Source organism: Balaenoptera acutorostrata, chromosome 5 (genome assembly GCF_949987535.1).
Source record: "Balaenoptera acutorostrata chromosome 5, mBalAcu1.1, whole genome shotgun sequence".
Taxonomy (NCBI): Eukaryota; Metazoa; Chordata; class Mammalia; order Artiodactyla; family Balaenopteridae; genus Balaenoptera; species Balaenoptera acutorostrata.
The window spans coordinates 95,598,768-95,611,571 of NC_080068.1; the positions used below are offsets into that span (position 1 = coordinate 95,598,768).

General features: G+C 40.0%; 1 protein-coding gene across 1 annotated transcript in view; it reads left to right on the top strand.

Moving 5' to 3' along the window:
- Window positions 1-10,268: 10,268 nt before the first annotated feature.
- Window positions 10,269-12,804, top strand: part of KCNIP4 (potassium voltage-gated channel interacting protein 4) — a 526,085-nt gene continuing 523,549 nt past the window's right edge. Inside the window, exon 1 of the mRNA XM_007187624.2 lies at window positions 10,269-11,101. Coding sequence (XP_007187686.1) covers window positions 11,002-11,101 — 100 coding nt within the window. The 5' untranslated portion in view covers window positions 10,269-11,001. The remainder of the gene's footprint in view (window positions 11,102-12,804) is intronic.

The window sequence follows — 12,804 nt, forward strand, 5'->3', positions numbered from 1 at the left end:
GAGGTCAGAGAGATCTGAAACATAAGAGATGTTTTCCCGCTGGCATCGAAGGAGAAAACTGCCATGTTGTAGAGAGGGCAAAGAACTAAAAAACAACTTCTAGGAACTGAGAGCAGTCCCTGTCCAACAGCTAACAAGAAAATAGGGACCTCACTCATACAATCACAAGGAAGTGAATTCTGTGAACAACCAGTGTTTGCAAAAGCAGACCCAATGCTTCAGATGTGATCATAGCCCCAGTCTACACTTTGATTTAAGCCGGAGTGGAGGACTCAGAAAACCCATAACCAGACTCTTCATCCATGGACACGTTAAAATATTCAATTTGTGTTTTTCTAAGAAGTCCCTCAGTAAAATATTAAATTTGTGCTTTTCTAAGTCCCTCAGTTTGTGATAATTTGCTATGCAGCAGAGGAAAACTACTACACTAATGCCACAGTGCAGAGAGGTGCCGTCCTCAGTTATCAAACTAGCAGGTCACGCTGGACTAGCTTGTTCTCATGCCCCTTTAAAAAAGTTTTAAGCTTTTCATGGCTCTCTATATAAGTTTAGCATAGTATGCCATCAATTTTATCTAAAAGTTAATCTTTTTAACTCTTTGAGGCCACTTTGTGTTGTTTAATGAGTTACATTTCCATTGTGCTGATGATCATTTTTCTTTTCAGTGTGGTCCTACTAAACATAAGTCTTATGTGTGTGCTTCACATAAAACGTAAGCTTAATTATTATGCAAATTTTGATTCTCGCATGATGTAAATATCGTGGCTAGTGTAGTTGAAATATTCCTGTTGAAAAGCAAGTTTATTAAAAAGTGATTAAGTTAGAGTTGTTAGTAATTAAACTACAACATATAAGTAGCATGAATAATTGTCAAGGGGATTGTTGTGTATTACTTTTCATATTTTGTATTTCTTTGGTGCAATAAAAGAATAAGCAATTTTTATACTCTATTACAGTAAGGAAGTACAGCATGTCAACTGTAATGAGGAATAATTGGTTGGAAGGAACAATATTTGGAATGAAATCTGGCTAAATATGTATCTGCAACTAAGATTTCCATTAAGCAGGGCTAAAAATCTGTAGAAAATGCCCTGGGTTTAATGATCACATAAATAATCCTGTCTCAGTTATTTGAGTCTTACATGATTTCATAATAAATGAATTATGCATCAGACAACTTTGTGTCTTTTGTTACTTTTATAGTATTGATTTAGATAAAGATTATCCCTGGCAGAGTAATGGGAAAAGGCTCCTTGTGGCTGCTGTTTTGTTTTTTATTAGATCTCAAACTGAAATGTCTACTTTATCTAAATCAGCTTCACACTTCCAAACATTGGCATCCATCAATTGCTATTTATTTCACTTTGCTTGGTTATTGAGACAGCTGCATATCAGTGTTCTCCCTCACTTAAGTGATTACATTTAGAGCTAAAAGGAGGATGTTGTAGAGGTAGATTCAAGATGGTAGCTAGGATATGTAACAATGCAGAGCAGTGTGGAATGGTTTACAGTCTTGTCTTCATTTAAGTTTGCATCTGAAGTTCCTTGGTGAAAGAAGTTGTGATGGATGCTGGGAATGAATCATCAAAAAATACTTTGACAACATGGTATGGAAACTTGTATCTATTCATAAATGATTTAAAACTATCTTACTTCTAGTAGAAAAAAAAAGACTTTCTAGACAAGTTTGAGAAACTGCTGGAGCCCCTGTCTATTCTTAACCCTGTCGAGTTTGTAAAATGTGTGACTCTCAGGTAGTTTTTATTAAGGTGGGGAAATGTCTCCCTGGAGGCTGTGTAACTTACCGGGTGAGAGTGTTTAAGCAGATTGATGCAGTGTTTCTCATGGTGTGGTGCAGAGAAGTCCTGCATTAGAATCATTGGAAGCTTTGATAAAAATGGAGATTCATGAGCTCTATCCAAGACCTACTAAATCAGAATCTCTGCGGAAGGTCTGAGGATTCACTTTGAAGAAGATCTCAAGGTAATTCTGATGCACTCTACATTTTGAGCACCGCCAGTTAATATATATGTATAATAGTTCTCTGTTCTCTCTTGCCAGTCCTGGATAATATTGCTACTCTTTACAGTTCTTTCAATTTATCTTCAAACCTGTAAAGATGCACTAACATACAGCTTCAAAGTTTGTCTGAGTCATGCCTATTTTTCCTCTGTTTAACTACCTTCACCCACTGAGCGGACTGCCTTTGCTATTTATCCTGAGGACAAGGTTGCCTGGTGAAGTCTGGTGCAGTGTTGGTCCCTTTACCATCCAGGATCTTGTCTAGTCATGGGATGTGTGATGCCTAGGTGGGGCTGATGAGACTGAAGGGGCAATGGTCCAGGATCTTGTCTAGTCATGGGATGTGTGATGCCTAGGTGGGGCTGATGAGACTGAAGGGGCAATGGTCCAGGATCTTGTCTAGTCATGGGATGTGTGATGCCTAGGTGGGGCTGATGAGACTGAAGGGGCAATGGTCCAGGATCTTGTCTAGTCATGGGATGTGTGATGCCTAGGTGGGGCTGATGAGACTGAAGGGGCAATGGTCCAGGATCTTGTCTAGTCATGGGATGTGTGATGCCTAGGTGGGGCTGATGAGACTGAAGGGGCAATGGTCCAGGATCTTGTCTAGTCATGGGATGTGTGATGCCTAGGTGGGGCTGATGAGACTGAAGGGGCAATGGTCCAGGATCTTGTCTAGTCATGGGATGTGTGATGCCTAGGTGGGGCTGATGAGACTGAAGGGGCAATGGTCCAGGATCTTGTCTAGTCATGGGATGTGTGATGCCTAGGTGGGGCTGATGAGACTGAAGGGGCAATGGAATATGCCCTTGAAAATGAATTTCCTTCGCAGATAGCAGGACTCTGAAAATCCAGTTGAACCTGAGTCGGTAGTCTGATGCCACTCTTAACACCTCACTGTACCTGTTCATTCTGTGGAGTGTTCCAGAATGGAAAGTGATTAAGATGTTCTCAAAAACTAGGGCCCAGGAAAGTTACTTCAATGCTATTTACATCTTTTTCCTTTGCAACAGGGATATCTAGATTTCCATTTTTCTTAAGAAGAGCAATTTAAAAGTCAAGTCATTATAAATGAATAGATTATCCTCATATCACTTGTGATGAAGATGATGGTAAACCTGATGGGCGGGTATGAGCAATGTGTTTTCTTTAGAATCCCAACTCAATTGAAGATACCCTACTCCTTTTATTTTTTAAGATTTTTTTTTTTTGATGTGGACCATTTTAAAAGCCTTTACTGAATTTGTTACAATATTGCTTCTGTTTTATGTTTTGGTTTTTTGGCTGCGAGGCATATGGGACCTCAGCTTCTGGCCCAGGGATCGAACCAGCACCCCCTGCATAGGAAGGCGACGAATTCTTAACCACTGGACCACGAGGGAAGTCCCAAAGATACCCTACTCCTTCTTATCCACATGGTGTCTGGGAATAATAATAGTATTTAACTAATTGAGCTCTTTGGGTTTATTGAGATAATTTGTATAAAGCAATTAGAACAGCACTTGATGTATAGCAATGGGCTCAATAAGTAATTACAAAAACACTTACCATTCATTGAGCATTTACAGTGTGACAGTCTGTTCTAAGTGCTTTACATGAATCATCTCAGCAACTTTGCTCAAAGTCAGGAAGCTCTGATGTAGCAGAACAGGGATTTGAATCCAAGCATGCTCCTAACTTCTGCGTTATCCTGCCACTTCCATAAATGTGGGTCATTATTTCTTCACATTAATATTGATACATTTCTCATTTGATGCCTTGCTGCTTAATTTTATTTCAGTTCATTTATCCTCCCTATTCACTCAATCATAGGATTTAGCCAGGAATCTCTTGGTTTGAGTAACTGCCAAAGGAGAGGAAAGAGTTAGAAGAGGCAGGCAACTGATGCTCATTTTGTGTGTCACAATGGGAAACGGCCTGAAAAGGATGCCAGGAACTTCATGGGGGTGTCAGGGCAAGTGATTTAGCTGGCTTTGAGTATTTTCCAGGCTCTGGTTGAATTCTCTGGTAAGACTAGTGTTATTCTCCACCGGTCTTGTAATGAAGACTGCCCTTGGCTATGAAAAAAAAAAAAGCCACTTAATATTTGTATGGTACAAGCCAGATGCAGCGAACTTGATCTTGGCTCCATTCTCCTCCCTCCCACTCTCGTGGTACTTTCCATACTTCCTTAAAGGCTTTCACCAGATGCTGCTGTGCATCTAAAACGCTATCTGATCATGATCTCTGGAGTCACACCTAGGTTTAAATCCGGGCTTGGGTATTTCCTGATGTAATCTACTAAGCCCCCTGCTCCTCAGTTTCTCCTGCACAGTGGAGATAATGGCACCTACCTCCTAGGGTTTATGCGAGGATGCAGTGGAAGAATTCATATAAAGTGCTTGGTTCACTAATCTGTCAAATAGTGATTATCCTAAAAATATTAGGCACTATCATCTAAATTTTGTTTTAATAGATTTTAAGCTTTGCAAAGACTGAAGATAGGGTTTTTATTTCTCATACCGCCTTGTATAGTACCTGGACCATAAATCTAACAAGTGAATACATGAATAATCAGAAATACATGGAATGAAGTTTGGTTTTTGACCAGGCTAACTAATTGAGACTCTAAGACTAGGGTATGGAGAAAGCTCTTCCACCCCACCCCGTTTAATATCATCCCCAACTTGGAATCAAAAGACAAAGATACAAATAACTAGAATCCCTTTGTTCCCTGCCTCAGTTCGTCAAAGGGCAGCCTCATCTCTCATCTTGGAAGGAAACTTTGTTTTCCTTGCAAAAGCCATATTGCTGAAAATGAAGCAGAAATGGGTTCATTCCTTCCAGTAACTGGTGATTTTGAAAAAACAGTACTTTAGGGATAGGCTCTGAAGTGCAAGAGTGTCTCTAATTAAGTGTTCATTTTTCTGGGGACAGGCCAAGGAAACCTTGTAGTGGGAGCAGAGCCTGAGCAACTCCCCAAAGTTGCTTTGTTGATGTTTCTTTTAAACAGATACCCGACTCTGCCTCTAACCCTCCTCATTAGCTTCTTGAGAGTATGTCATGTAAAGCTTTTGGTAAACAATCCTAACAGCATCCCCTTTCTTTCACCACTACCTCCACCTCCAACCACCCCCAGGGCAGGGGTGCAGAACTTTCCTGGGTCTAAAATCACATCAACCCAGAAAGGGTAAGCCATCTTTTAAAAAGTCACCATAAAGTGTTGGTTATTTATCCCTGTGGAGTTAGTGAAGGAAAGCATGTATCAAGCGCTTAGGGTATATCTGGCCACTGTCAGTGTATAGCTATCAGCTTGACTGGCCTCTGATGCTTTGGGACATGGGGCAATGTACCAACTCCACACAAGCCTCCACTTCTTCATCTGTTTGATGAGGATGAAAATCTTTATCATCTTCAGAGTGGTTGTGAGGGTGGGACAGTCACAGTGCTTAGCCCTGTGTTTTGGCAAGTTATGTGCTCCATGAGCCTAATTATCACTTACAAATATTATCGCACCTAATCTAACAAAACCCCCAAGGGAGGTATATTGGCCCCATTTTGAAGACCAGCAAACTGAGGTTTAGAGAGTTGAAGTCACTTGAATGAGGTCAAAGTTCTGGAGTCTGTGCCCAGGTCCCTTCTTTCTATTGATTACTCTAGCATTTCTCTTGTGAAAGGGAAGGCCAGGCTCTATAGGAAGAAAAAACATTGGATTAATGCTTTAATTTGAGTCCAAGCTATGAATCGAAGCTAAGAGTTATTGACAAAGTCACTTTACCTATTTAGACTGCAGTGTTCTTCCAGCTGCAGTCAAAGGATGGGAGTGGATGCTATGCCAGGGTCTTCTCACCCTCCATATCAATGGTGTTCATGTATTTTGGACAGGGACACCTTCTCTGATGCCCTCCTTGTATTGCTTTCCTTGGTCATGTTGTCGGGAATCACAGATATTACTCACATTAAGCACTGAGAAAAGAACATGGCCAAGACGTTTTGGTGTGCAGGTGCATGGCTCACCTTAAGGAGAGGTACCAGCAGCACTGTGCTGTTGTAGCAGCCTAAGAGAGTGTGCAGAAATCTCACAAGAATCCCCAGGCAGACTTGGCACTCTAGATAACAGAGAGTGGGGCCTTGGAATCAGTGAGAGAGCAGGTGGCTTTTAGGGAAGGCGAATGTATCAGTTACATTATTCATTCAAAAGCTAGTCACTGCCTTTTGTGTGCCAGGCACTATTCTAAGTTCAGGGATATCCCAGTGAACAAGATGGGTAAAAATCTCTGCTTGCATAGGTAGGAGGTTATATTCTAGTAGGAAGAGATATTATATAAATAAGCAGACAGATATACATATCAAGTGGTGACAGTGCTTTGGAGGGAAATAACACTTGTTCAGAGAGTAGTGACTCCAGGGTCTGAGGGCTGGTGTGCTCTCCCACATAGTGCAGCTAGCGAGGGCCTCTCTGTGATGGGGCTTTAGAGCCAAGACCTAAATAAAGCCGCTTATTCATGGAACAATCTGGGAATAAGCATTCCAGTAGAGGGAATGGCAAGGGCAAAGGCCTGAGCTTATGAGGTAAACAGTCTGAAAGGAAACCCCACAGGCACTGGGAAGAACAATTCAGTTCCAAAGGAACCCATAACTGTAACATCCAGACTGGGTGGAAAAATCCTTATTCGGGCACTTTTCACCAGCAAACTGCCTACACACAGTTCTCAGTCCATGAGCATCAATTTTATTTTATTTTAATAAAAATTATATATATTTAAGGTATACAATATGATACTTTGATTTACATATACATAGTGAAATGATTACTACAGTCAAGCTAATTAACATATTTATGTCCTTACATAGTTACCTTTTTTTGTGTGTGTGATGACAGCACCAGAAATCTGCTCTCTTAGCAAATTTCAAGTATGTACTATGGTATTGTTAACTGTAGTCATCATGCTATACATTAAATGTCTAGAATTTATTCATCCTACATAACTACAACTTTGTACCCTTTGACCAACATCTGCCCACCTGCCCCACCTCCCCACCCCTGGTTACCACCATTCTACTCTCAGCTTCTATGAATTCAAATTTTTTAGATCGCACATAATAAGTGAGATCATGCAGTACTTTCTTTTTGTGTCTGGTTTATTTCACTTAGCATAATGTCCTCCAAGTTCATCCATTTCATCTGTGTTGTCACAAATGGCAGGATTACCTTCTTTTCCAAGGCAGAATAATAGTCCTCTGTGTGTGTGTGTGTGTGTGTGTGTGTGTGTGTGTGAGTGTGTGTGTGAGTGTGTGTGTGAGGCATTTTCTTTATCCATTTATCCACCGACAGATACTTGTTTCCATATTTTGGTTATTGTGAATAATGAACGTGCAGGAATCTTTTCAAAGTACTGATTTCATTTCCTTCGAATATATACTCAGAAGAGGGATTTCTGAATTATGTGGTAATTCTATTTTTAATTTTTTGAAGAACCTTCATAGTGTTTTCCCAATGGTAGTACTAATTTGCAGTGCATAAAATTACCCTTTCTCCTTATCCTTGCTAATACTTATCTTTTATCTTTTTGATAACAGCTATCCTAACAGGTGTGAAGTGGTATCTCATTGAGGTTTTGATTTGCATTTCCCTGGTGATTAACGATGTTAGCACCTTTTCTCAACCTGCTGGCCATTGGTATGTCTTTTTTGGAAGAGTGTCTATTCAGAACTTTGCACATTTTTTAATCAAGTTGTTTGCCTTTTTCTGCTATTGAGTTGTATGAGTTCCTTATATATTTTGGATATTAATCCCTTATTAGATATATGGTTTGCAAATATTTTCTCCCATTCTCTAGGTTGCCTTTTTATTTTGTTGATTCTTTATACTATGCAGAAGCCTTTTAAATCGATGTAGTCCCGCTTGTTTATTTTTGCTTTTATTGCCAAGACATCAGTTTTTTTTGATTGTTTTTTTAAAAATTTTTATTTATTTATTTTTGGCTGTGTTGGGTCTTTGTTTCTGTGCGAGGGCTTTCTTTAGTTGCGGCAAGTGGGGACCACTCTTCATCGCGGTGCGAGGGCCTCTCACTATCGCGGCCTCTCTTGTTGCGGAGCACAGGCTCCAGACGCGCAGGCTCAGTAGTTGTGGCTCACGGGCCCAGTTGCTCCATGGCATGTGGGATCCTCCCAGACCAGGGCTCGAACCCATGTCCCCTGCATTGGCAGGCAGATTCTCAACCACTGAGCCACCAGGGAAGCCCCAAGACATCAGTTTTAAATGTGAACATAAAAAACTCAGTCATTGAATTTTATTTATGGGACAAATTGAAGGGCTCTACTGAGTTCCCCGGGGGTAGAAAAACATAGAAAAATCCCATCTGGACACCACAGGTTATGTGTGTTTAAGTAAGTAATAAAAATCCTGTGAATGAGCAGGAAGGAAGAGCCATGAATTCAGTTAACTACTAGTTTGGAAACTTGTCATGTTGCAAGGTTATGGGGGTTAATGGATTAATTAGAATGTCACGAAACAGTTTGGGAGGGTCATTTGGTGTGTAACCTTCATTCCTGGGCTGATAAGTACTTGTGCCAATGCTTAGATTTTTATTTCATTTAAAGCTGTGTGGAATAATGGGAAGAAATAATGGACTTTGAGTTGAACAAATCAGAGTTTGAATCTTGGTCCCATCACTCAACAACAGCATGGCCTTGAGCCTGTTATTTAAATTCTATGAGGTATAGTGTTTCTCTGTAAATCTCATCTAATTATATTTATTTTCAGAGTAACTAAGAGGGAAAAACAAAGTAAGTAAAGCATCTGGTATGTGGTAATTACATAATTAATGGTGACTATTGTTATCCAACAAGTATCTATACCGCACGTCTATATGCCCTCCATGGAGGCATGTGGGGAACTTAAAGGGAAGGAAGATGTGACTTATGCCCTCTAGAAACTTACCCTTAAGTTGTGAAGATGTCCACCCAATTGGCTGTAATATAAAGTACTGTAAGAGAAACACAAGTACTATAAAAACACAAAAAAGGAGAGATTTCTTCCAATTCTGCTTGGAGAAGTTTCATGGAAGAGTTTTAGGAGCCCAACAGGCAGAGTTAGTGTGGAAAGGATTTTCCAAATACATGCAGTATTTTTGAACAAAGCCCAGAGATGGAGAAGCTCAGAATGAGTCTGGAGGAAGGAAGCTGAGCTGTCAGGTAGAGTGAATGAACAGAAGTAGGGCCAATGAGGTGCAGTCCTCAAGCTAGGACCAGATCAGGTAGCGACCAAGATGCTGTTCCAAGGATCTTAGACTTTATTCAGTAGGCAGACTTTATTCAGTAGGCCATGGAAGGTTTCTGATTAAGGGAATGAAAAGATGAGGGTTGCATCTCAAAGTAATTACCCTGGCAACTCTACGTGGTATGCATAGAGCATGGAGAGACTTGTGATAAAAACAAGAGCCAGTAGTGATTGAGCACGTACTCTGTTCTAACACTATTACTCATTAATCCCCTCAACAGTCCAGTGAGCTAAGTGCTACTGCCATGCCCCCTTTTACAGATGAGGACATTAAGGAATGGAGATGTTAAGTAACTTACCCAAGGTCACACAGCTAATAAGAGGTCAGACCTGAGTCCAGGCAGTCAGACTCTGGAGTCCATCCTCCAAACCATTACTCTGTATTGCTTCAAAAGCTGACCAGAAGTGACCAGAAGTGAAGGATGCCTGCATACTACCCTGCCCTGCCTCTGCCTGATGTTTCTTCCTCTTCCTTGCTCCTCAGTTTTCTCATCTCTAAAATAGGAGACTTGAATTGGGTTTCTGAGATGCTTTCTAACTCTTGGGGTTTTTTTTTGTTTAAATTCTGTATTTGAATGTGGGCCTGATCTATTTGATCAGTACAGTAATGGAGGAAACACAAACGTGAAATGGTTGTGCAAGTTAAAGACAGAAACTCTAAACAAGTTTTGTTTCTGATTGATTTTTTTTTCTTCTGAAACTTTCTCTTGCTCCAAACTTACTCCAATCAATTAAAAACATACAAACAAGCATAGAAGGTACACAATGAAAAAAAAAATAGGTACATGTTTTGGTGTATTGAATGGCAATGAGCTAATGCATAAGGTAACTGCTCAACTCTAAGATTTACAAACATTAAGAATACTTACTAATTTATCGTAATCATGCTTTGAAACGATGTGATAGTTACTACTCAAACCAGAGTATTAGTTCACAATGACTCACACACAGAGCCCCCAGGATAAGGCAACTCATTGAAAAAAGAAAGTCAGTATTGAACAAGTCCCTTAAGCCGCCTTTCTCTCTGCGCTCAGCTGGTTGGGACAAAATACACACTTTGCTTTTCCTGACTAGTAAACAGGGTTTCTGAAGCAGCTGAATCCAAGCTATCACTTCGCCTCTCAGCATTTTCCGGTTTTTCTTCTTATTTCAAGATGCGGTGCTCTGGTCCCTGTCTGCAGAGGGAGTCCAGACTCTGGTTAGTTTCCGTTTCCAAGGCAACTGACCAACCCAACAAAGCCACAGCGGCGCCGGGCGCGCTGGTCCCGGGGCCGCGGAGCCATCACTGCCGTGCGTCCTGTTTTCTCCGGACCTTCCTGGTGATCTCCCGGGTCTTCGGGTGATCTGCGCGTTACTTCATGCGTGGCTGTCTCTTTGTGTAAGAGTGATAAAGAGGAAGCTGATAATTCGACAGGCCCGGCTCTATCCGACTGCCACTTCTAGCGTCTGCTACAGTAGACAGGATGAATGCATTTTCTCTCATTCACGCCCTCTCTCCATCTCGTCGTCTCCTCTCCCTGTCTCTCTCTCTCTCCCCCTCCTTCCCTCTCTGCCTACCTCTCTCCCTCCCTCTCTCCCTCTCTCCCTCTCTCTCTAGCTCTCCTCCTCCCCTTCTCCTCTGGCAGTAGCCTTCTTAATGTAGTTTAATGGCTTTACAAAGAAAGCCAGGCAGAGGAGCACTTCTCAGTAGCTGTGGTCGGACCATGACCTAGCTGACCATGAACTTGGAAGGGCTTGAAATGATAGCAGTTCTAATCGTCATTGTGCTTTTTGTTAAATTATTGGAACAGTTTGGGCTGATTGAAGCAGGTTTAGAAGGTAAGGGAGTGCTTTTTAGTGACTTCTAAAAATTCTCTGTTTTGCAATAAAAATTTCTTAAGCGAGTATAAGAGGCACCTGAAATGAGATCAGAGAAATGTTACTCTGGGGTGGACATAAAGAGAGGTGGGTTTTTCAGGGTAGGAAAGATTAATAAAATAAACTTTTTGTAAGTTTCAGTAATGTTTTCAGAGCAAAAGAATGTTAAAAGTATGAGAAACACTTTGAATCAAAATGTTAGAACCTAAACTGAGGTAAAATGTTTATAATTGGTATGTCTGCTTATATTGAGAGTATTTAGTCCATATTGATGTTATATTATTTTATCTAATATCCCCTTTTATTGTATCAGCAAATTTTATTTGGATATATTGTGAGGTCCACTTGTTTATTGCTATGTAAATGCATTCATCAAATGGAAATGGTTATACATTGATTATAATTTCTTGTGGTTTAAGATTGGAGCCTAAGAATGATAAGCTTTTTATAAGGTTGTCTCAAGAAGTATTTATAACATTACTTATTTCACATCCCAACGGAGATTCTAAGGGGCAGAGTCCCCAGTTCATATGACAAATCTTAACATAGATTCCAAAGAGCCAATTGTTTTTCAAGTGTTGCTGTTTACATTCATCAGATGCTCATTCCCCTATTCTCCTTAACAATCATCTCTTTCTTTAAAAAATAAGGTGTGTACTTGCCTGTATCTTTTTCTGAATTTGATGTTTCTTTGAGAATCTGAGTAAATTCAGATTATTATTTTCTTACTGTGCAGAACACATTTGAGAGTATTTTTGCATATGGCCAGTAATTGTTTCTGTAAAGTTGTCAGAGCAATTTTAAAAGCATCCCTAGGTGACGTTTGACGTAGTTATGCTTTGATTTTCTTGTTTCAAATTTTAAACTTGAGTAAAAATGCAAATATGTTATAAATGTGTTTACATTCACAACTAATTCAGTCCACTGGAGAATGACTGCCACATGTGACATAAATAAGGCTGCATTTACAGATAGCCAACGTCAAATTACAGTAAGTGTGTCACTCAGATGTAGGTTATAGAAACCTACATTTGTAATTGGTTGTGTGGGGGGATAGGGTGGAAAGCAGGGTTTGTTGAAGTAAGTTTGCAGAATGCTTTTTGCAAGCCCTTTCTGATGGCAATATTTGTAGTTCTAAAAAGAGGATAAAATTCTAAATTCTGGAAGTAGTGATTGCTCTTTAAAATTGACTTTATCTTTTGCATTGTTGTGATAAAGCAATAACTTGGTTTGGCTTCTCTGCCCTTTAGTGTGTGTTATTTTCCTGGCAAATGTGATTGGGACCTCCCATTTTAATGCCCTGGTTTTTATTCTCTCTGAGACTGACAGTTCCTTGGAGTAGTGTTGGTATTTCTAGCTGTGTTGAGGGACTTTTTTTTTTTTTTTTACCCGAGTTCATGGATGATTTGTGGTCATTCTTTAAACTCTTTTGACATTTTACTGTGCATTTTGTGATGAAACCTCCTCTAGTATTTGTTTTGTTTTAGGAGCATGAACATTTACTCTCCCAAATGATAGCATGTGTTTCCTTCCTCTAAGGACTGCTAACCTTTATAAAACTATTTTTTCCTATTCTTTTTTATATTTCAAAATATACTAATTTGCATGAACAGTTTCTATCTTGTATTTTATATTTTACAGTATTAGTGTTTTCCAGGCCAACA